Raw genomic sequence first — 24,672 nt, 5'->3', positions numbered from 1 at the left:
TTTAAACGACCTTATAAAGAAGTGAAATGAGTATGATAAACACCTATTACATTAAATACAGGAGACACCGGCTTTTATGAGTCAGATACATCCCAAATTCAGCTTTGTAGGGGTTGTACACATAGTAACTATTTGGTATTTCAGGAGATTAGAGGCTTAGAAGGAAAAGGCACATTTAGTAGATGTTTTTAAAGGCTCCTGCCATAAACAATTAAAACAATCAATGCTAAGTGTAATCAGCCATTGCCAAAGCATGGTCATGTCTTGGATGTCTTCATATTAAGATAAAACCATGCATGTTTGCAAAAGCTCTATTTACAAACAATATCAGTGCAGTTTTGCTCTTAAATCCCTGCACGAACAAGGGCTCCCATGACTATTTCTGCAATACAGGCAACTGAACATTATTTTACCTTCCCCATTGTATCTTTCTTTAAACATTTTCCCCAGAAGTAAAACCTAGACTTGATAAGGACAGAAGAAGCCCTCCAAAACATGTTCTCATTATCTCCATAGTGCCTGCATCTTGAAACCATTTAGATTTTTTTCCCTTTTTCTCTTCGAATTCGTACATCGAAATGAGCAGCTTGTTTAAAGCGCATTCCTGCACCGCCACATCACACAGGGTTTCTGGAAAGCCGAGTGGCGCTGAGGACGACCGTGCGCTGTGCCTCCCTTCCTGCGGTGGAACCTCATGTTCCAACTTGAGCCAACACTCAAACACTCGCAGCCCTTGTCAACATGGGCCAGATTAATCCAATCACAGTCATCAGAGCTCGCTTTAGGAAAGGACTTTTCATTGTGTGTGTGTGTAGTTGTTATTGCATCTTCTCCTGTGCTGTGAGACCTGCTGACAATTCTCCATTGCAAAGGGGCTGTTTTCTTCATCCTGGCCTTGCATTATACAGTTGGCAGCCTTTGTTTTTGACGGACGGGCTGCACGACTGGGCGTCTGCATTCAGCTGCGGTCCTTATTGCCCTCAGTCACCTTTGAGAAGATGCCAACCTGGCTGAGGTTTCAGAACGGTTTAAGAAAGTAAGAGTGAAGGGGGCAGGGAAACAAATCATGCCAACAGCACAGGAAGTAAAGGATGAAAGAGGCAGGTCCAGAGAAAAAATGCTTCATCTCAAATGGATACATTTCCTAATGAACACCTATAGCTCCTGCACTGACTTTGCTCTGTTTGTGATGTAGGATCCAGACCACTTTTTCTCTTTGAAAATGGCAGTAACCTCACATGCCATACATGTTTTTTTCTGCCAATACACCTAACAGTTATTTATTTGATGTTCAATGCCAAATGTATCTGTGCTCAATTGTGTGCACTATACACAATGCTTGAAGTTAAACAGTATGATAATTAATAGTAGTAATTTTATAAATAGTAATTTAAACTTGCACCTTTTTTGTAAAATGTGAGTAACAGAGACTTACTAATTAACAAATCATTTGCAACTACTGCTATGGAGTCACCTACAACCTACATCTTCCCAAAGAACAAAATAAGCTTTTTGAAGCTTTTCCAATCAAACTAACTGTAATGTTTTGGGAAGGGACATGGAAAACTCATTATTTCACAACACGAAAAATAAAAGTTTAAACTTTAAACTTTAAACTGCCTACAGGGACAGTTGAAATCGCAACCTGCAAGATTTATGTGACACATTACCATTCTCAAGTTGTTTTCTTATTAGGACAAAACAGGTGTAAACATGCTGTGGCTGTAAATGTTTTATGAATATGGCCCTATGTGTTTACACCTTACAAGACCGTTCACTTCTTCTGCAAACTGAGAGAGTGGGTGTGGGAATGCGAGGAGAGTCTTTGCCATAAGATTTACAAGGAGGCCCTTTACACATTCTCCGGTGAAAGCCATGCTTGACCATGTTATTCTACGCCTCCCCGTTGCTTCACTAACCCTCCCTGCCTACCTGACTGCAACGTTATCTAAAGAATTTGCTGCTAGAGTTTCCTGCTGAGATGTCTGTGGGACAGTGACAGATCGATGCCCCAGGTACGCCTGTCTGGAAACACCTGGAATGCTCTCAGGTTGCTGCATTTTAAAATAGTGTTGGGGAAAAACAAAAGAAAAAAGGGGGTTATTACTCATAACTTATTTACAATGTAAAGTAGTTTTAACCATATGCTGGCCAGCTGGATTTGTCTTATTTGATAGTTATTTTAGAACATATACTTGACATAATCCATTGTGATCTTCAGAGCTATTCGGAAGAGGTAACATACTTGTTGAATCCAGGAGTTGTAGCTGATGAATTATGTGTGCACCGGCACCAATTAGATGTATACATTGTTAAAGTTTGTGCCTGCAAATGCAATAACTATCATCTGTATTCCTTGAAAACATGTCATTTTCCCAACTCTGATAAAAAAATACAGCACTGGTAGAGACAGTGGAAACCTCCATGCTGGTGGGGCCTCATTACTTTATTTGGCTTAAAAGCTTCATTAGACACGGAAGGATTAACTTTAACGCCCTTGTCTAACTGAATAATTTTAAACAGTAGCATTGTGAACAACAGCTCCTCCCTCTCGGTGCGCTTTCTATTAAAGCCTTAAATCTCGGCTACTGCTGGTTGAGACAGAGATATAAACACTTCTGGGGCACAGGTCAATGAATATAATCCCGTGTTATAACCTGAGCAAATCCCCCCCCTGTGAAAGGGTAGGGTTTTATAATGTGCTGTAAGACATATTCCTTTTATCAACTGGATAAAATATGGGCCTACCCAGTTTCATCCTCCTTGTAGCCATACAAGAAACCAATTCCTTTTTATTTCAAATTACTAGAAATGCACGCCTTGTGTTTGCCTGTGGAAAGTGTTTCTTCCACTGCCTGATGCACACACTTTACTGAATATATCCAGTTCTCTGAGACTGCAAACATGGGAGGAATAAAATGAAACAAAATAAACACAAAGCAAGAAGCTGATTCACAGAAGACTAATGATAAAAAAAATAGTGTGCACAGGAGTATGTAACATTTCCGCAGCACCTCGGGCTGAATTGCAAAGGGGCATAGAAAAATAAACCAAAAAACCAGAGAGTCCCAGTTCCCCTCAGGCGTGGTGGGTCATATCCAAGGTGTTCGACCTTGGTACTGCAAGCATGCTGAAGATGAAACAACACAAAGGAATCGCCAAGCTTGGCTGAGGAATTTAATGGCCAATCTCTCCCGCATTTGGCTGCGGGAGAATGGCAAATTACCAGAGTTTCTTTTGTTGTTGTTGTTGTTGTTGTTGTAATTTCCAAGTGGAGCTGAAAGATCAGGCTGGACAATAAATTACAGGCAACTTGGTCAGAAAATGAAAGCCTTCTTCTTAATTAAGCATTGCTGATGATTCGCCCTGAGGAGCTGTCTGTGCTTGAGGCATTGTTGTCAATGCCAAACATTAAGCAATGTATTAACATGACTCCAGTCTCTGCTGGCTTCCCTTTTGAGCCAATGAGCTCCCTCTGTCCACATCAGCAATGTGGGGGGGTGGAGAGCTTTACAAAAGATACCATTCGGAAGGCACTTATTATCACTGGGAAAGCATACTCGGGGAAATAAAGCGAGACAGTGAGAAGTAACAGTGAAACAAACACAAAAATACCAATATTTTGGAAGTGTTCAATATGAAAGCATGAACCAAAGGATCTGTGTTTTTTTTTTTCTATCCTGAAATATCTACAGAAACTGATTTTCAATCTCAAGAGTTCTCCAGAAGACAGTCTTGTTATGTTTTTTGTCTTGTTTCTGATGTAACACACATTTGTTGCAGTGTTTTCCAGACCTGCATCCTAGTGGGGAGAATTCTCTGTCTGCTGAACACACATTAAGACATGTAGAGGGTTAGTGAAGGAGATTTGGGATTGAATGGCCTGTTTGATCTTTGAATTAAAATGGTTGCTGTACTGGATCACACAGATGCCTTCTTAGTTTCACTCTGCATTTCATGTTGCCATGGATTCCCAAATGTCTTCCTGTGGATGTTTGTGAAGACATAACTTCCAAGTACAACCGGCAAGTGAGAATACAAGGATAGGAAATTCATGTGACAGCTGTGTAACACGTGTTAATGAGACAGTTAATAAATCTGCGTTTGCCGGTAATTTCATGTAAAAATAAATACAGTTCATTCTAAAGCAAATATTATGCACTGGCAGTGAACTACAGTACAGATTTCTGTTGATTCTCATTCAGAGAAGTGAACAGGTATTATTTCCAGGAAATAACTCGAAGATAAAACCCTAACGGCTATTGAGAATGACTTCAAATGTCAAGCACCATTAACTTATGTTTTTACATAGAGAAATAAATTGTGCTAAATAAACTTCAGAGAAAAATGCATCCAGTACCAAAGTTCAAGTCTGATGGAATAATCATGTTTCCCATCAAGATTTTAATAGTTTTTAAATTTTTATTTGACTTAAAATATTGTGTGTGTGTGTGTGAGTGGGGCAGCAGTATTCAGGTAATGAAGAAATCAATTTTATGTAAGAGTGTAAAAATCAAATGCAACCATAATGAAAGGAGGTGAGCGGCTTACAGGCTAAACTAAAATGCAAAGACACAACCCACAATCCAACAGTCTATCTCTGCTGTAATTATAAAGGGCATGTCATGGGAGAATTTGTGGGGAAAATCAGAAAACAAATCCGGTATTAAATCAAAACATGTTTTTGTATCAAATGTAAATGTACCTTCACATTGTCAATGATATTTTTTGTATTGTTATTTAATTATTTCTTTTGCTTTTTGCAGATATTGGTACAAATTAGGATTAATCACTTTCAGGATTAAACTCTACCTGCATTAAACATAGGAACCTCTTTTCATAGTATTGGGGTGTTTAGGGGATCCATTACTGCAGACTTTATATACCTTCACCACTGCGATATGAAGTTACACGCAAGGAATATGGGCGGTGACTCTTTCAGACAGACAGACATTTGCAGATAAACTGACAGTGATAATAGACTGATGATGTAAAGAGAACATAAATTGTTCATCGAAATGGCTAAACATTTCTTGAACATACAATTGTTGCTGTTTTCACAAGCTTTCTTGGTGAAGCAACAATCTGCAATCTATTCTTACCCTGGACAGAACACAGTGTTACGATTTTCTATTCCAACCATAGCTTAAGAAGGATTATGAGGCCCACCCACACAAGTTCATTTGGAAACTGTCCAAAATAGCAAGGGAATGAGTTTTCCCAGGGCTTTTCCATGTTCAGAATTTAAGTTGTTTTATTTCCACACAGAATTACCAATCAGAGACACTAGGCGAAATAGGAGGGTATTACTTTGCACGAAAGTACCTCCTCTAAAGCATGTAAGGAATGGATAAAGCCTCAGATCGCAGGGTCTTTTAGCCCTGCATTGCTAATATTTAGTACAAATGCCTTTGGAGATTACAGCAAATTCAGTCAGTCCCTGTACCTGCTGGGTCAGACACACAACTCACTGTGCTAAATCACAAACCTGCAGTCTTGTAGACATACATTATAACATCCTGTTGTCTGTTCTGGCCAGCAGGGGTCTCTGTTACAAGAAAATAAATTGTTGCTACTTCCGTTAAAATCTTGCTTTGAGTAGTTTTTATGAGTTAATGGGGGAAGAGATGCATTTCTGCATATATCATTAAATCTAAATCATTAAATATATAAAAATAAGGTGACATTAGACTCCGATTGGTTTAAGGAAGATGACAATAGCCAGTTCTTGTGAGCAGGAGTTGCTTCCTGGTTATTGCAGAACTCTATATAATAATAAGACAGCCACTATAATCACATTTAATATGAGTCTAAAGAAAAAAATTGGACTTGAGAGTTTTGGTAATTATGGGTTCATATTAGCACAGGCAATTTCATGGAGCTAATATTATGTCCTTGTTAAGTAGTAGTATTCTAAGCCCCTGTTTAACCTACTATACAACTCCAGGCATCCTCCGGAATAAGCCCTGGATTCCACACTCTGAGTGACCACAGTTTGTATAACACCTTAATCGCACGTAAACCTCTAATCTGTGAGGATTAAAGACAGAGTGCAGAACTGACCAATTAGCTACACTAGCAGAGCACAAAAGTGTTTTTTGCTCCTGATATAAAATTGAAGGACAAATGCACAGCAATGGGATTCCAGGTTTGCAATGTTTTCTCGGAAACAATACAAAATCTACACAAAATTTGTCACAAACTAAATTCTGTCATGAAGTTGTTGTTGTGATTCTCCAGTAACATTATGTTTGTGTTGCTTTATATTCTCTGGTTCTTAACAGTAACTCTGATTAAAATCCTGACTCCAAAAAGTAATCTTCTACTCCAAAAACTTGATATTATATTCAGATTCTCAGTTTCTTAATTCTTTCAAGGTTACCTGGAGAAAATGTTATCCATTTTGCAGTTTTTGTTTTGTACTGTACTCCTACAGGTTCAATTAGGAATGCAGGGACATCGAGGTAGAATAATTATGCAATTATGATGTATTTTCAGAGCGGAAATTGTCTTGCATCACACAACCTTAATATTGTATTTGTTTTATTTCAGTACACAGTATTCTTTGTACATGGTATGAAAGGCTTTACAGTACCACCAGTAAATGGCATTGTGTGTTCTCGTAATAAGATCTTTATATATTTTTATAGTGTATTTAGTCTAGCGGACACATTCTGGTCTCCTTATGGAAATCGTATTTTTTTTTTGGCTAAAGTACACCTTCATCACATACATTTGCATCAAACTTCCTCAGGGATAAACATGAAATCTATAGTAAATGGAGTCTACTGACAGACATTACCTGCTTAAATAAAAAGTGGGCTTTGAAAGAAATTGGCACCTGAGTGATGTTCCCATACAGATGTTTACATGTGGATGAAGCCAGCATGCCCAGGCCAGAAACTTAAACTGTAGAGCCATACTAGAATTACCCTGCTTTTGAAATGTCTTATGACCAGAGATACATATAACTGCCTGCTGTAAAATCTTTTATTTCTTTAGTGTCCGGCCAATAGGAATTGTAATTACATCAGTAGGCAAACAGTTTGCATATTGGGTTCCAGCTGAAAGACAAAGTAAGAATTCTTAAATACATAGAATATTAACATTTAATGTGCTATATTCTTGAACATGGAAGTTTTCTGTTTGGTTGTAGGACACTTTGATATTGGGTTCTTTTACAGGAAAAGACAAGGACATTAATGCAGCTGTGCATGTTGCATCTTGAAGTATAAAGTGCTTGACATGCATTTTTTGTTTTTGTTTGTTTGTGTTGTTCCAGTAAACATGTGGTAACACGTTCAGGTACTGTGATACAACCTGGCACTGGGACAAAGTCATTTAGGGATGGACCACTTCCAGGGACAGCTGGGAAATTAGTCAGGGATCACTTGAGTGCCAGTGAACACAGGGTGAATGCCAGTAACACAGTCCATGAACCAAAGCTCTGTAGAGAATTATGTGTAGCAGTCTCAGCCCACTGCACGCTTTGCACTTTGATTTGCTTTGATTGAATGCACCACATTTGCACGTTTTGATTTGTGTTCTTCCCCTTCAGTCCCCGTGCAGTGCGGTGGTTAATTGAATCATTGATTTTGAAGCCCCTGTGTCGCCAGTTGCGGAGTGGCCACTCCCGGGACTGTGCAGGTGAGAGGACGGTCGGAGCAGAGGCAGTGGGCAGCGAGAGCGGACAAAGGAAAAGGCTTTGGTTTTAGAATCCCCACTGCCGATCCTCTCGCCTGCACTGCTCGCTGGTTGTTTGTGTTTGTGTTTTGTTCATTTTTAAAACAATTTTAATTGATTTTAATTAACAAACCTGTACATTTTAATTAAAAACAAAAATGTATTTTGAAAAACGTCTGGCTGCTCTCTCCCACAACGCCGTTCCCCTCATTCACCCTGCTGGGGCGCTACATATGCAAGAGAGAACAGAAAAGGCCAGTCTCCTGTTATCCATTTGTGGGAAATGTAAGTTGTGTCCATTGACTGCTACAGTGAAACACTTACTTCACAGAAATGTTATCCCAATATATGACGCACGATCTCTATCAAACAAGGATTGCACACTTCCAAGCGTCAAATTCACAACCTGGCACTGAGTGAATAAAAAGAGGTGTTTAATAAGCAAATACACATTTCATTAACCAGTCTGCTCGGGCTGACAGAGAGGCTACAGCGTTTTATTTCATCAAGGGTGAGATGGACCAGAACCAGTATGATCATTCCATTTTCCATCTCCAATACATACTCATTTAGGTGGAACTACAAGAGGACCATTTTTCAATTCATTAATAAGTGGGATCCGATTGCACGAATGGGCCTGCAAGAAAACATACCATAATCTCCAATTCCTTGCCCCATCGCATTTGGCAAGGCCGAGGGACTCGCTGCTTTGAAGATCAGACCGTAAATATGGCACCGTGCAACTAGTGCCAGAACATATATCATTTTAATTAAAAAACAGAAACCAGGTACAAGTCACATAATTTCTTGTACCACAGTGTTAAGAGTGTTTATTATTGAACTGTGTCTGGCTGCTAATTTTCACTTAGCTTTGCCAGTCAAACCATGTGGCTGTATCTTCCTTTACAATTATTTACAAAACAGGTGTTTGTTTGTTTGTTTGTGCTATAGAATCATCCTGCTTGCTCAGCCAAATCCATAGTAAAAATATGCAGCTGAATTGGAACCAGGTCATCTCTAAAGAAGAAATTAAAACCTCACGGGATAAAAAGGAAAAAATACTTTACCTTGAGCTGTCAGCACTTGTCACTGCACTGCCTGGGGTGTGTGACCTGCAGGCTGGAATTCTGAGTCGGGCTGCTTTCAGAGCTAATTGCAGATTACACCTCTGGAATTTATGACAATGCCCGAGAGGCGGGAGGTAAACCCGGAAAACATGCCACTCGAATGAGAAACAATTCAACTGTTTAAAAAACTGTGATGAAGTTCCTGCTGTAAAAATAGAAGGGATACGGTTAAACCAAGCTGAGAATTTAACCAAAAGCCTGTTTTTGCTTCTTTATCACGGTTTTGGAATCCACACACCACTTCCAGAACCTGCTGAGTTAATCTGCTCTTTAATCTGCCTGTTTAACTGTCACTTTGGCTGCTTCCTTTAATTTTTTTCCAAGTTTCTCTTCAGTTATAAAACATTTATGTAAATCATTCTTTATTTAACATCCTCTGAACTGTTTCACATTACCTGGTCTGAAGTGTGGCCAACAAGCCTAACCCTTTGTTAAACAGACTTAAATGCTGCTATAAAAGCCCAGTTTATATTGCATCCCAGATGGTGCCAGTGATGGAGTCAAGAATTAGTTGGCCTCCAGCAGGAATACATTAAAGTCCTGTGTTGACAGAATTGTGCTGGAACTGAGCTGTTGTAGGGAAGTAGACATGTAGACTTGGAAAATCTGTACATGCATGTTTCCCTGTTGCCCCAAGCTTCAAAACCTGCATTCACAAAACTCAGCGCAAATCCAGAACTGGTTCAGTGCCTCTGAATTGGGAGGACCAGGTCACTGGAAATATAAATACACTCATCATAATTCAATGGCACAGAGGAAGTTCGCAGGATCTGTTGTGCTCGGACAAGTGTTCTGCTTACGTGGTTGTTTTACATTGTTTTTAAAATATGCAAAATCTAAAGGAGACGCATAGTAAAATATGACACATGGAATTACAATCTGAATTGCTGCTTTATCTTTTCCTCTGTTTTCTTCCTATTCAGTTGGTCTTTAAAACCAATAACTAGTAAAAAGATACACAGTTAGGTCCATTAATATTTGGACAGTGACACAATTCTGTAAGTCTGGAACCCATGGACATCACCAGATGCTGGGTTTCTTCCCTGGTGATGCTCTGCCAGGCCTGCACTGCAGCTGTCTTTAGTTTCTGCTTGTTCTTTGGGTGTTTAGTTTTAGCAACATTATCAAAATGTTTGCATGTTGGTTACTGTGATGTTCTTTTAAAAGATTGCAGAAACATTCATTTATTTGATTACGTCCAGAAAACAGTGTAACATAAAGTTGTGGAAACGTTATCAAACCCTTGTCAGAACATTATAAAAACATTTTACAAAGAAACATTTATGATAAATGATCAATTGTGGTTTTACATTGCCAAAACATTTCTTTAGGACCAGTTAACATTTCTGATGTAGCACGTTTTTGCAATGTCGAGTTGACCCTAACCATCTCACAACTTTATAACATTTTGTGTTCGCTAAGGTGCGATCCAATTATGTGCTTTTTAAGTATCAAAGCATCAGGAAAATTCTAAGCAGTGCACCTCAACAAATCCGGTCGTAAATCACGGTTAATTTTCACAGCCATTAATTATTAATTCTAATATGAGCTCTCTATCACTCATTGTGAAGGGCTTCTGAATCATTTATTGTGGAAGATGGGTATGGAAGTAGAAGTCAGAGATTCGCAGATTGAGACAGCAAGGATTTAAGGATCTGCTGGTTCAGCCTTCAATTTATGAATTAACTAATACATCAACCTAATTCAAGCAATTTAACACCTTGCTTTGCAGGTCATACTTTAAATGTTCTTAAAAGGTGTCTGTTGGTCTGACTCTGCAGCCTATATTTAGAAAATTAAATTGTGGGAAATCAGTAGAGTTTGGAATTTTCTAAATAAAAATAAAAAATTACAGGGAGTGCAACAGGGAGCTATGATAAGCTAAGATATGAAAGCAAAGATATGGAGCAGTTCAAATGGGTAACTTATGTTCCCCTCCCAAATTCCTCCACGTGTGTATTAATTACCTGTGCATTAAAGTTATCACACAGATGTCATTTTTTATGGCAGGGATAGTCTACTCACTTTACATAAGGCACGCACTTAAATGCTTTGGGGGGTTCAGCTTGCATGCGCTTCTCATTTAATCTTCTGATCACACATATAAATTAACTCTGAATAAGACTGAAAATGTGTTACTAATAATTATGCACAACATGTGAGAACATTAACCTATATTTCAAGACCCACAGTGCTCTGGAAAAAAACACTAAAATATATGTTGGGAAAAAGAGGATGAGGCATCTGTACAATATACGACTTCATAATGAAAATTGTAATGAGCAACATATGTTCTGCAAACTGTACCTGGTACAACATCTGTCGAAAATGTAAATATGTTTCAGGTAAAAGATTTTTATTCCCATGGTTTCCAATCGAACAAGAAACACAACCATGGGTGCTACCTACAGGATTATTTTTCCAAATATTCAAAGATTGTAGAAAATACTTTAAAAATACAGGTGCAAAACTATTAGACTATTATACTTATTCATCATTTCAACAGGGTTAAAAATGAGACGTTTCACTCAAAAGACTTTCAACAGGCTATGAAGTTTCCCTTCACTGTGTGTTTTGTTTCTTCTCTCTTATCGACACATATTTAAGTATTTTGTCTAGTGCTGTTTCCAGCTGTCTGCAAGTATTATTGTTTTGAATTTCCCAATAAGAGAGAAAAAGAAACAATGCATACTCCTTTATCGGGCTATCGACAAAACATCCAGGGAATCCAAACAGAGGTGAAATTAAATCTGAATCTGGGACAAAATCCCACAGGAAAGACTATTTAAAAATGGACAACATTGTACACTAAGTGTATATTAGTGAAAGCAGTTAGGATTAGGGTTAGTGTTATGGTATCTTAAACATACATAATTTTCTGTGTAACTATTCACAGTGCTAGCCTTCAGGTAACATATTCTAACATAAATTGTTTGTCATCATTATTTATATTAACTATACTTAAATGCTTAGTTTGTGATTTCATTTGTTTTCTTATGGGATGTTTCTCTTGCGGGGGCATTCCTTTTAGGGTTGGATATCATTAGGTTTTGTCCTGTGAAGTTTTGACTGGATGTATTTTTTCAGTATTGAGAAAAACAATGTAACACTGTCTGTATTGTGTCTGTAGGCCATAATGTATGTCTTAATCCCCAAATTAACTGAAAAGAACAATCAGACATGGTATTTAAACACTGGCAACAAGTGAATGCAGTCTGCTTTGACATCAGTTAATCACCCAGCGTAACTCTGCAAGGTCTTCTCAGAGAGGATTGTGGGAATTGTGACTGTGAGAATGGGTTCATAGCAATCCAGTCTGCCTGTGCACTATAAGCTCTGCTGAGGTGAGTGCACAACAGGCCTTAGATATAATCTTTTGTTTTCCAGTTGGGTTTTATTCACAGTCCAATATCTGACTTCAAAGTGCTTGTGCAGAACTGGGATGTGTTTTGCTCCATAATCACATTAGCCACAAGGATAACATTGTCAACTGTAGTATTACCCTATTCAAGGGACATCCACTGACCACGTCAGGTTTCTTATAACATCCACCCTGCTTGAGACAAGGTCCTACAGAACTGTGTCCCACAACCTCATGGTGAAACGTGGCATTAACTGGGACTGGGGCATAGGTTTCCAGGTATTCTGACGCCATAGCTACACCTGTGTTCTTATGATGATAGCAATGAACATTAATCTTTATCTGGTGTTGAGCAAATGAACACAGACTGTCTCTTTTTAAACAAGAGAGATTGTTTTTTTCCAGTGCATCTGTTGCAACTGTGACCTTTCAGCCTTGCTCGTTCAAACCTTTGACACATTTTTCAGATAGACATCACCTGCAGTTTTGGTCGAGGCTTGTCAGCAGTGGATATAGACTCGGTAAGCAAGGTAGGCATGGTAACCAAGTGAGCAGGGCATGGATCTCATTCATATGTGTTCTTTGTTTAGAACAATAGATATATCGGCTTTGGCAAGAAATATATAAAAATATAAGGTTGAATAGGCATGAGGACATGGGGAAGGATCAAGGGGTGCAAATCTCATTGCTTTTTATACTAATGCTTTAACAAAGTCTCAATTCTCTGAAGAGGAATTATTTTTAACCGGGACTGTCGGCTAGCTTTAAAGTGTTAGTGTGTTTAGTTCCTGGACTATTACAGCTACTGCATATAAACCATGAAGTGTCTACAGAAAATATTTACTTAATTTGCTTCAGGCTGGGGCAAGTTCAAAGCATTAATTCAGTGGATCAGCAGTGCTTTGATATTTTCTGGAGCTTTTTAGCTGTAATCGGATAGAGCCTCTAGGAAAGTGACTTCATCGTTACTTCAAAGGAGTTGGGTTGCATTTGTGATTGTTATATCTGTTCTCCTCAAATATCACAATCTTTAGAATAATGATTACAAGACACTGTAGACATACACAGAAGTGCATTCACAGAAAGTGAAGCTGATGGTTTTGCATATTTTTTCTCATCTTGCACATGTTCAACAAACTAAATAACTTAATACCATTCACCTTCAATTAGCTACACAAATGAACCCTTTGCAAAAAAAGAAAATATGTGGTGGGGGGCGGTGGCTGGAGACTAACATGCCACTTAAAAAACAAGCAAACAAAAAAACTCTTATGACAATAACAATCATTGTATGACTACACTTTCTGTTAGTGCTATCTGTCCAGAATGCATAAATGACCTGTTGGCACACTGTCACCAGTTTCTCAGAATCAGTTACAGCGTCGCTAATGTCTTCACAAGTTGTAAGGCTTGGCTTCACTGGTTCTTTGGCACATTAGCTCGCCAATCTCATAATCCTCGTTTTAATGCCAGCTGACCTCATGGTGACTCAAGGAGCACATGTCTTCCACATGAAACTCTCCACTAACTGTCTCTCGTCTTGGTCAATGGTGTCGTCCTATAGTGGCTGTCCACGGTCGTGTGTGGTTCCATGTGATGATGTCAGCAGGGAGTCCTATACCTTGCCTTGTCCCCTAATTCACTGCCTTGGTATGTTACCTTCAGAGGCCAAACCTTTAATGCCATTGACTTTCTTTCCCACGTCACTAATTCCTAAATTGAACGGTTTAAGCATACGACTTCACCAGTTTAACCAATGCAAGGTGCCTCCTGCAGATTCCTCTTTATCTGTGCCTGGAAAGATTATTGGGTCTACACTAACCAACCCCTGGAATCCACCTTAAATTTCACAAATCCTTTATTAACAACATCCTTTTTCTGTTGGGATACAAACAGTGATGTTAATCTTATAAAACCACACAGCTCCCAACTGACATTTAGAAACAGACTTTGTTGTTTTATGTTTTTGAACATTAGCAAATATCACAGAAGTGTTACAGAAAAATAAGTGAAAAGGTACACTTGACACTTCACCAAATCAATGGAAATTAAACTTAGCACTTTGGCATGGAGGCTTCTCTCCCAGGTCTCTGCAGATGTGCCTCTTAAATCAGCTCAGAGCTACAGACACCAGCTCTGAAGTCTTACATATTTTAAAGGAAATTAATAGAAAGGGAGTACGTTATGAGTGATTTGTTTACAAAATCCAAATTTTATACCATATATTTTTTTATTCTCTATTGGAACCCAACCCATTGGATGCTTCCCTCTTGAAGATATAATTTCCATGCTTGGCGTAAACAGCTACGTGATGGGAAATACATCCCCGATACACATCCCTGTGCGTTTCCACTTCTGAAGGTGAGTGTGGAAGGTTAGAAAACAGCCACCATCACCATAATGGAGCCATTTGTGCTTTCGTGCCGCTGGGTTCAAATGCAGCAATTAAGGCACAAGTCAGGACCTGCAGAAAGAGTAGTGCAGTGTTTCCAACTGGACGACGCTGAGGAAGGTCAGAGGTTCAAGTCACAGTACAGGCACTCACAAGGTGCCAACTCTGAAAGGCTACTTGGTGCACAACCAGGAAATGGATGGCCGCTGGCACGAACTGTGTCCACATCCTGGAGCAGGTCTGCAGAAACAACAGTGCCCATAACAAGGTGTGTACTGTGCTGCTCCGGAGACTCGGGTTACTTTGTTAGGAGGTGTCTTCCACCAGACCCAGTTTAGGACAGGGGGTGACACAGAATGGAATTAAGTAAGGCAATGGTAGTACAGTAATATCTCAGTGTTATGCATATGCAATAGGTACATACCACACCAGTATAAATACAAATATTTAGGTCAATTGTATCTTCTACTTTGTAATTATAATAATGATAATGTATTTATATAGTTATGTCTTGATTTATTTTAATTCATTTATTACCTAAAGTGGTGCTTTTGATTAAGATTAGCTGGACTTTGTTGCATGTTAAAAAAAAAAAAATATATATTATATAAATATATATCTACAGGATTTATGCCTGACATTAACTTTCCAAGAAATAAAAAAACATCAATTAAGTAAGTCTCCAGGTTTAAACTGGCAAAGCTCAAAATCAGAAAATGTCATGTGTCAGCATTTAAGTTTGGCCTGAGCACTGCTGTAATTCAAAAGTACCATTAGCAGACTGGCTGTATAGTTTGCATGTTTGGTAAAGTAAAGATTAAAGTAAAAATTGGTAAAGATGTTGGCACATGAAAGTTCAGTGATTTATGAGGATCAGTAGAAAGGAAGTCATTTGTTTTTGTTAATCAATTTCCTGTGGTCACAGATGTATCAATGTAGATTATTTTTGTTCTTTCTCTTGACCAGTTTCCAAATGACAATAGTGAGAAGGACATTTACTTCATTTGTGAATTTAAATTTTAAATGGTATTTGGGGAGAGCAATCTTGCAAAAGACCTAGAATATTGTACTCTTTTGTAAGGAACAAGTAAGTGTTGATTACTTTTGCTGCATTTTGATTAAGAAAGTAATGCTCAGAGAATTGGACCCAATATTCTTTACTGGGTTTCAAAGTAAAATAAACGTATTTTCTCTTTGTAAGTGAGGGGGAATATGTAGCACTCAAATATAGTGAACTGTTAAAAAGACTGCTGCAACTGGGTAGCAGGTTTAGGTCAAGTATGATGGCCTTTTTCTGATTGGGAATGATTACATTTTCAAAAGCACTTCAGCAAGCCAAAATAGTGGCTTCAATTTTCTACTTCACTGAGTCTTTTTACCCCTCCATTGATTTAAAGACTTTGGTGTTCTTGTATTTTTTTTTCTCAAAAAGAAATGGTGACAGTCCCCTTAAGAAGAGAACAAGACTTGATTGGCACCTATGAAAGTTAGAAAGACAGAGCCATTCTTCAATCCTTATTAGCTGACAGGAGGTTTTGATTTATTGTGGCCACACAATAACTCTGGGCTTAGGTTCTCATCCTCAAGCCGCAGTCTGAAGCACAAGGCCTTGAGACAAAAAGTGACCTGTCTCAGAACTGTAGCTCTAGAAGGGTAGATGCCATTTAATGGAACTGAAACACAAAGAGATCAGTTTCTGCTAAGCTTGTCTGGTTCCGCCTAAGCTTTATAGCTGTGAGTCCTTATTTATTTGAAAGGAGGAAAGTTGTATTTATTTGTCTTCTGGGATTGCTTTTCATTGCATTATAGATATTTGTAGACTTTCCACATTATCATGAACAATTTCATATGGCTGTATGTTTAAAAAGGCCACCTATGCAATGCATTTAATATTCCAGACAACAGCAGCTATACACATCCCAAATCCTTTAGCATGGAGACATCCTGCTCCCTAAATTTCTTGGCCCTAGGATGAATTGTATTTGTGTGGTGTTGGTTCAAAGGGCAATTGACACACTACAAAGGCTAGCTGAAGTGAGATCAATATCAACAAATGAAAAGGCAGTGGCAGTTTTGTAATGCAGTCTTCCTTTAGTTGTTGGACAATGCCCCCAACAAACAAAGGGAAAAACTTGTTTCCACCTGTGTCTGGTTCTCTTTCAGAGAGGTTGTATTCTAATAAAACCACAAGCAGTGAGCATTCAAATGGCACACAAGCTTCCATATGGGTGTGGTGACAGCTGGGGTAACTATACCCTCTCAGAGACAGGTCTGTTAAATCTGGAAGAAAAGTAAAGCCATAAAACACAAAAGTACACTGATAGACACTAAGGCTTGCATCTGGCACGATTCAATCCATAATCTGTTTGCATCCAGTCCTTGCAAGTTAAAAACCCATTATATTACTTCCTATCCCCTCTCCCCACCCATAACCCTGGAACAGTAAGGTGTAAAACAGTGATTTCCACATTGCACAAATCTCACTGCACTCTACATGTTAGAGCCCACTTATCATGACAGAACTCAGAGCCACGGCCAGGCCTCACAGCGTGGGGGCCTCTATAATGCCTACAGTACAAGCTCCCCATGGGGCAACGCCTGGGTCTACCGAGGCTTTGTGTCCAGTCTTCGGTTTGGGGATTGTGGTATAATCTCCAATTGTTCTGCACACCCAGGGCTCTGACTAGCCCTCTAGATTGGATACAGAGATTCCCTCACTGACACTGATGAACCTGATGCACAATTCAGCCTGTCTAGCCAGTTAAAGTTGAATGCCCTGTTATTGTTATATTCAGCATCCTAACCTTTCTCCACAAGGGAAAAGATTTCCTGAAGCTTTCGTTCCAGTCTAAAATGTGTACCAGAAATGAACTATACTGCCTTAGACAAGCCCATAGTGAAATGCAATCACACTATGACAAAGGTGTATTGCATTTTTACTTACTGGCAAATCCATGCTTATATATTGTATAATATATTCTTGGGCCCATAGTATTTGTTAAAACTTAATTGTTGCACTAATATATTACATTATGCACATGCTGTTAAGGTGTTGAACAGTCTAATAAAACTGGGCTGTGCAAATAAACGGCAATTAGGAATCGGGAATGAAAGTGATGCATAATGCTTACTGAATCGCACTTTGTTAACGTACTCTGACAATTTCTTATAAAATATATATTAATCACATAATTAGATCCTAAACTGTTGCAGAACAATTGAATATGCAAATTAAAAGCATTGAAATTCTTTAAAGTAGACTAGCGGGTGGCTGGTATAAATTGATTAATCCCTTCTCTGTGATTGAAGGCACTGTTGGAGACGCAAGTGTTATGAAATGTCAAGAAATATAGCGCAGATCCCACGCAGGGCAATGTGCACTAATCTGAAAGGGATAATTTTGTAATGGGATTATTAGCCTGACCTAAACCATTCATTTTTGTAACAATGTATTGGCTTAATGTAGGTAATTACAGAGGAGGCAATTTGTGATTAGCAGACACCACCGAAAATAAGGTTAATCTGTCCAACACCTACCGGTATTACATTGAAGCGAGTTCTTTACCTGCGGAGAAAATTATTACATGCTGCTTTGAGACAGAGATTGTGTGAGTCATATCCATTATTTCCCTAATAGAAATGGCGTTTTTTTAATTAATAGTTCCCATAAAACAGTATAAAAAACAATTTGGATATACACGAATAATATCCAAAAAAACAAAGAAGGTAAAGAAGAATACAACACACATTTTAAAGAAACGGGTTTATGCTGTTAAATTTACTGTACCAAGCGGGCGATTAGGAATGGATTATTGTTCGCCTCGTACAGAGACAACAAGGGAACGACGTAACATAATGCAAAAGGAAGTAAGGACTTTTACGCACAAAAAAACCGCTATTGATATTTTTCGTCACAATGTAAACCCCAAACAGAACTATCTAAGCAATAATTTCTGCAATTTTCTAACAGCAATATCCTGAATAATAATAATAATAATAATAATAATAATAATAATAAAAAACCTCTAAAGCATAGAGTATTGTACCTGGTGAACTGTGCTGCTGGTGGCTCTCCACTTTGCGCACTGCCCTGCGGCGCGCCGGCTCTGTTTCAGCACCTTGGACAGCCCAAGCGCCGCAGACCATCCTGTCCCGAAGAGCCTCTTTGACTCGGGTTTGCCAAGAGAATTTGAAATAATTGGTATCTGTGTTCCTCGTCTGCTTCTCACAGGGTTTGCCTTTTCAACATAATGTGATTAATGTTAAATTCATCCTCGGGGCAAAATAACTGTTAGTTTGCGCATTGCAGTTTTCTCTTTACAAGATGAGTAATCGTAAGGTATAGCCTACACATGTACATGTTTACTTTTTCTCAGGATGCATTGATATACTACTAGTACATTTTGTTTGTAAGTTTTTTTTTTAATGATTAAATGTATTTTCAATTAAACCCTGTCTGAGCTTTAGTGCTGATGGAATGGATGTGGCTCTGCTGAATATTGTGAAACACTTAAGAAAAAAAGACATACTAAGAAGACACACTTCAGGTCATGTGTTTTAATATATCTTTCTGATTATTTTAAATCGATAAATATGTCGCAACAGGTTGTGACATTAACATGCAATTTTAGAATAGCCTGCTTTAACCCCAGTTGATCTGACTTGGAAACTTGGACAGATACATTTCTTGGGGTCGGTCTTTTGCTGTAAGATTTCGTTTAGTCCCACTGTGTCCATCTGTTTTTATCTTCAAGAGAAATTGGATTACAGGCGCACACACGTCATCCTCGTGGCTCGCAAATGGAGTTGCGGGTGGATATTTTTAGGCGAGATTAGGACATAAGAACTGGACGAGTGTAGATTTTTTTTCCCTTCTTTCTCATCTTACTCAAAACCCTACTCATCTCAGACCTTTCACATAGTCCGTTTGGGGACCCCAGGGGACGATTCATGCCTGACAGCCAACACGATCAGGAGCAAACATGTCACTGAAGAGCCCTTTGCAGATTACCAGTATCCCCTGGAGGAACAATAATATTAGCATTCTGAATAAAGACCCTCCTCTCTCAGAACAGGGGGAGACCATCGTGGGAGCATACCTGTTGATACTAGGTGGGTAAATCTGGCATTTCATTGCGTTTTTGAGGTATTATCTAAAAAATAAAACGAATGCACAGTGGCCCCATTATGTATTTGGAAAGCATATTGGCCACTGTATGTGTATTTAATCATCTGGAAGTCACAGGGCAGTTAATTTAGATTTGTTTTTACATTTGTATACATGCACAGTAGTGTTTGTTGTACATTGCATCCCTTATTTTTTTATGATGTTATGATTGACTGGCCTGTCAGCTATTTTACATTGCTAATTGTCCTGGTGATTTTATTTTAATTCTGTACCTCTGTGGGTTGATGGTGAATTGGTTATACAAGTTTTTATTTTGAAATGACAAAGAAGGAAGTAAAATGTGCAGATTACAATTGTTTTCCTGCTGTTTTTCTCAGAGGCAGCTGGTTTGATCGTTTCTGTAGATTTTTTTAATTGAAAAATGCATAAAAATATAAATGGGTAAAAAAATGTATATACATGCAAATGTGTGTCAAACTTTGGTGTTAGATATGAACTAGTCACGTAGTTACTGGATGTTATTTAAAATGAATATTGAGTATGGAGGTCCCTGCTGTTCTGTTTCTTGGGAATGATTGATAAACTATAGTACAAGTTTTACAATTGTGAATGCCTCTGTTCAGTTTTGGCAACATTGTGCAGACCTGAGAGACAGGGTGCTAATGCAAGGATGCCTCCCAAGGTCATGGTGGTTAGAGATACCATAATACATGAATACATACATTAATTAATAAATAAACATTTCAAAGGCAGTGGTGGCATTAGTCTATTCCTGAATAGGCAGTTTAAAATAAATCCCTCCAGCCCAACACATTGTTTTATATTTGAAGGTGTACCAAATGACAGAAGATCATGTAAATACCTGGTCTCTAAAGAAAGGTATCATATTCTATGCATAACAGATATTAAAAACCTCCCCTTAAAAATAAAATCATAGAGGGGGTTGAGAATATTTTGAGGGCAGTTACTCCAAAGTTTATGAATAATGCAAATAAAAAATATATATCAACAGTAAGAGGACCAAGGTCATATTTACATATCAACTGCAGGCCTTTGAATATGAATATTGTATTTGTGTTCTTAAGAGGATTCAAAGAGCCTTTTCCATCAAGTAAGATTGATCTGTTTATTTTATTTTTTTGTATGCACTTAAATCAATGAAAGCTTCAACTATACTTCAAGGATGTCTTTGCATTTCTCATCCTTTTATTCAGCTTTTTTAAAGAAAGCAAATACTTAATTCTGTAATAGTTTTTAAAATAAAATGAAATTGTTTTATGAGTGTTTTTGTATTCATACTACAATGCTTTAATGATCCCCCTTTGGATTTGTAATTTGAAGTGCCCCCTAAGGGTTTGTCTTTCTGATTATGGAGAATTTAAAGTAACCACAAAATATCAATAACTGCAATGGACTGGTCTGCCCCCAAATATCCTTGCTACCTTAAAGTTGTGGTTGTATCAAAAGGGACAGCTAATGATGATGCCAACTGAGGTGTATATGTATCTGTAAACACAATTAAGATAAAAATTAGATTAATCTTTTAATGACATCTAATGCAAGTACTCTTCACAGCCTTCACGGTTTATGTGTATTTGTTATCTTTTTTTGCTCTGAGCAAAGGCTAATCCCTTAACCTGGTCATTTACACTTCCTAAGCAAGGTGCCAAGAGCTTACTGAGATAAAAAAAAGTGAGATTTACTCACTTCTATATCCAGTCCAGGGTTTGTTTCGAGTCAGACTAAAGAGGAAGTTCTTTCAAGCAGATCCTGTCTGATCTGAGGATACTGAACCACCTGACTGGGCCAAGAAGACTTTTTGTGAATCTGTTGCACCCAAAATTATGACATTCCGTTTTCCACTCTACGTTTCACACACTAAAATAGCTCTCAGAGTCTGGATTTAGTAGAAGTCTCAGAAAGTCCACCTTAAGTGTCACAGTAAGGAGGGTTTGGCTCTGAGAAGTTAAGGAGAAGTCAGCCAAACATCTGGGCAATGGTGCTGAGGTACAACAACCATGATGGCTGAACTGAACAGTCAGTCAGCTTGTGAAAGAGAATTCACATGGTTCTTATACCTAAAAATGACACAATATAAAATAGTGGTGATATTATTAAGCGGAAAACCACTTACTCTAAATACAATGCCCTGCAGAAAGGGGCCTGTTCGTGAGAATAATCTATACTGGTGACTTCAGTTAGTTTTACCCAATCATATGAATGATTTGTCTTGGAGGTGTGGAGGATTATATAGGCAGTATGTACAAAGATGATTAATGTTCGAATACACCAAGAGCATCAATGTGTCCCATTTATCTTGAATGGGAATCATTCTGGTCTTTTACGACATTAAAATTTAGCAATTTATATGGATTTTTAGTCTACAGAATGTCCATCTGTGTCATCACAGTGGTTCCAGTATGAAATCTCTGAACCAAGTGAACCTTTATTGCTATGCAAAGGGATGGCTCATGAAGTTCAGACAAGCCGATGTTATATTTTGAAGATGCAATGCTGAACTTGTAGTTCAAAGGAGTGGGAAAGCCCTGCCCTTCTCCAACCTTGTATTACAAATGCAGGAGAGAACAACAGCTACAGCCACAGTTTAATCAATCTCATTCCTATCTGTGATTTATAGTCTTTTAACACAAACTTGTCTGGTGGGATTTCGGGGCTTTCTTCTCTGGTTTCCCAGGGTCTCGACCAGTATGCCAGTTATTGGGATATCTCCAGAGTTTAATTGGCGCCATGCCCGTGAACAGAAACAGAAGGAGAATTAATGAAAAGGGAGATTAAATGGAGCCGGACCCTTTGTGATGAAGTGAGCAGATAAATGAGGGCGGAACGCGAGACTGAGCAGACTGTGCCTGTGTGTCCTCTTGCAGGGTGGATGTCGTGGTTCGGAAACAGCATTGTGATCTTCATACTTTACAAACAGAGAGCCTGCCTTCAGCCCACAGACTACCTCACCTTCAATCTCGCCGTGTCGGACGCCAGCATTTCAGTGTTCGGGTATTCGCGGGGGATCATCGAAATCTTCAATGTCTTTCGGGATGGGGGTTTTTTGATAACGTCCATCTGGACATGCCAGGTAAGAGCTTGCGGCAACAGGGTTTGTAGGTGTGTGTAGCGGGAGGCAATTTTGTTGTTGTTGTTGTTGTTGTTGCAGATTCCTAACTGTCTTCCTGACCTTATTTTTCATCCTGACACAGGGGAATATATCCACAGGAACCAGTTACCCGCCTGAATGTATGCCAAGGTTTCATTCCAAGAGCCATTCATCTCATCCTGAATTAATGGCCACTTAACTGGGTTTCACATAAGGACTGCCAAGCTCCGAGCTTCTTTCTTAAAGCAGGCATTTGATGAAGTCTTTCATTAGTGTTTGGGCAGTGGAGAAATCTCTATTGCCTGCAATAAATATCCATTTAACCCAGGGCAAAATACCCATAAGCCTCCCAAAATCAAGTATTCTCCTTCCATTCTGATGTGTGTGGCATACAGTGATGACTGGTTCTGTTCTATGCGTGATTTTATTTTCTTTCCAGACATTTCTGGGAGACTGTCAATCATTTAGTCAACAATCAAAAAACATTTTTATTGATCGATTTAACAAAGTAAGGCATGCGGAAGAATTTCCATGAATCCAATCACTTATCTCATTGGGCAATCTAGAGATTAGACCGATTATATCAGTATCCAGAAAGATTAGTTTATCCCTGATGGGACCATGCTGACCTTGTGCCCCAATTCATTGAGTTTTTGCATAGAGATTATACCGTCTGCTCAGACTGTGAATGGTTAATCTGGATAAAGACCTACAAGGCTTTAAGACTTTATAATGACAAATAATTGATAGTGTCAGAGCAAACCCAGAAGTAAATAAGGCAGACGGTTTGTAATCTAATCAATTTTCAAGATGGCACATTTACTGGCAATTACAAGGACAGGATTTTAAGTAAAGCAATGAAGGCCCCAGATATTCACCACTCCTCACAGACTTTTGCTCATAGTCTGTTTCAACCTGGTCTGTGATGGTAAGCCGGAAAGGAATGCTATCAAGTTCACATTGGCTGCTTTCCAGGATTTCCCGATATCCTTACCCACAAGGCATAGGCCTACATTTGCGGGATTGGTGCTTTATGTTGGATTAGTTGTTACTTTCTAATGCATCACTCACAGCTGCATACCAGAGTGTCACTTTCACAAGCATCTCACTACTGTCTAATGCCAGGGCCAGTTCCTCGCAAAAAGCCAAAACGAGTATTTTCAGCTTCTCTCGGGATGTTATAGGGTGTGTACCACAACTGCATACACTTAAAAACTTCTGCAGTCTCTTTCAAAAAAGGCTTCTGTCATATATGAGTGTGCTACATTAATTAAAAAAAACTTGTTTTTCAAGATATATAAAGCACAAAAGGTTTCTTATAACAGGCTTTGGGGGCTGACAATCACAGTGGAGGTGCTATAATTTCCTTTGAATTGCTTTGTGTGGGTGTGGGAAATAAAAAGACTTGCTCCAGGCAACTGCCGGTATATTGATTTACTGTTATATCATTCAAAGAATGAGTGGCGCATGCTGAAAGTGTCGCTTGTATGTAATGGATTCCTGTGATGTTGCTGTGTATGTGAAGTATGGGGAAAAAATCACTTTGAAATACTTTGTTTAGGAGGGGCTGATTTAAGTATTCCGCAACTATCTCCTCTGCAATCTGAATTCCTGTCATTTCTTCGGCCCGAACGTTAATTGCATTATATAAAGAGTGCAGGGAAAGGTCCCGTAGGAGAATGAAAACAGATTTGATTGCATTCCCTGCGCAGACAGGCACATCAGCATATCAGGCATGTGAGGCGCATTAACAGATTACTACATTAGCCTGACAGGACATGTGCGGGAACAGTGGTCTGAGCTTGGTGGAAAAGGACTTGATTTTATTTTGTGGTGAACCTGCAGCAGTGCTGGAACCAACAGATCATTTCA

General features: G+C 38.7%; 1 protein-coding gene across 3 annotated transcripts in view; it reads left to right on the top strand.

The window, feature by feature from the left end:
* The window catches only part of opn6a (opsin 6, group member a), a 34,529-nt gene that overhangs the window by 5,379 nt on the left and 4,478 nt on the right, over positions 1–24,672 (top strand). The window contains exons 2-3 of one of the 3 annotated variants that reach the window (XM_066696994.1): positions 19,634–19,675; positions 22,577–22,782. In XM_066696994.1, coding sequence (XP_066553091.1) covers positions 22,582–22,782 — 201 coding nt within the window. In that variant the 5' untranslated portion in view covers positions 19,634–19,675; positions 22,577–22,581. Of the gene's footprint in view, positions 1–19,437; positions 19,676–22,576; positions 22,783–24,672 lie in introns of those variants that run through there. The other 2 variants (XM_066696992.1, XM_066696993.1) reach the window with 2 other exon arrangements.

This window comes from Amia ocellicauda, chromosome 23 (genome assembly GCF_036373705.1).
Source record: "Amia ocellicauda isolate fAmiCal2 chromosome 23, fAmiCal2.hap1, whole genome shotgun sequence".
Taxonomy (NCBI): Eukaryota; Metazoa; Chordata; class Actinopteri; order Amiiformes; family Amiidae; genus Amia; species Amia ocellicauda.
The sequence above is the reverse complement of the archived record's forward strand: the minus strand, read 5'-3'. Positions and strand labels throughout refer to the sequence as shown.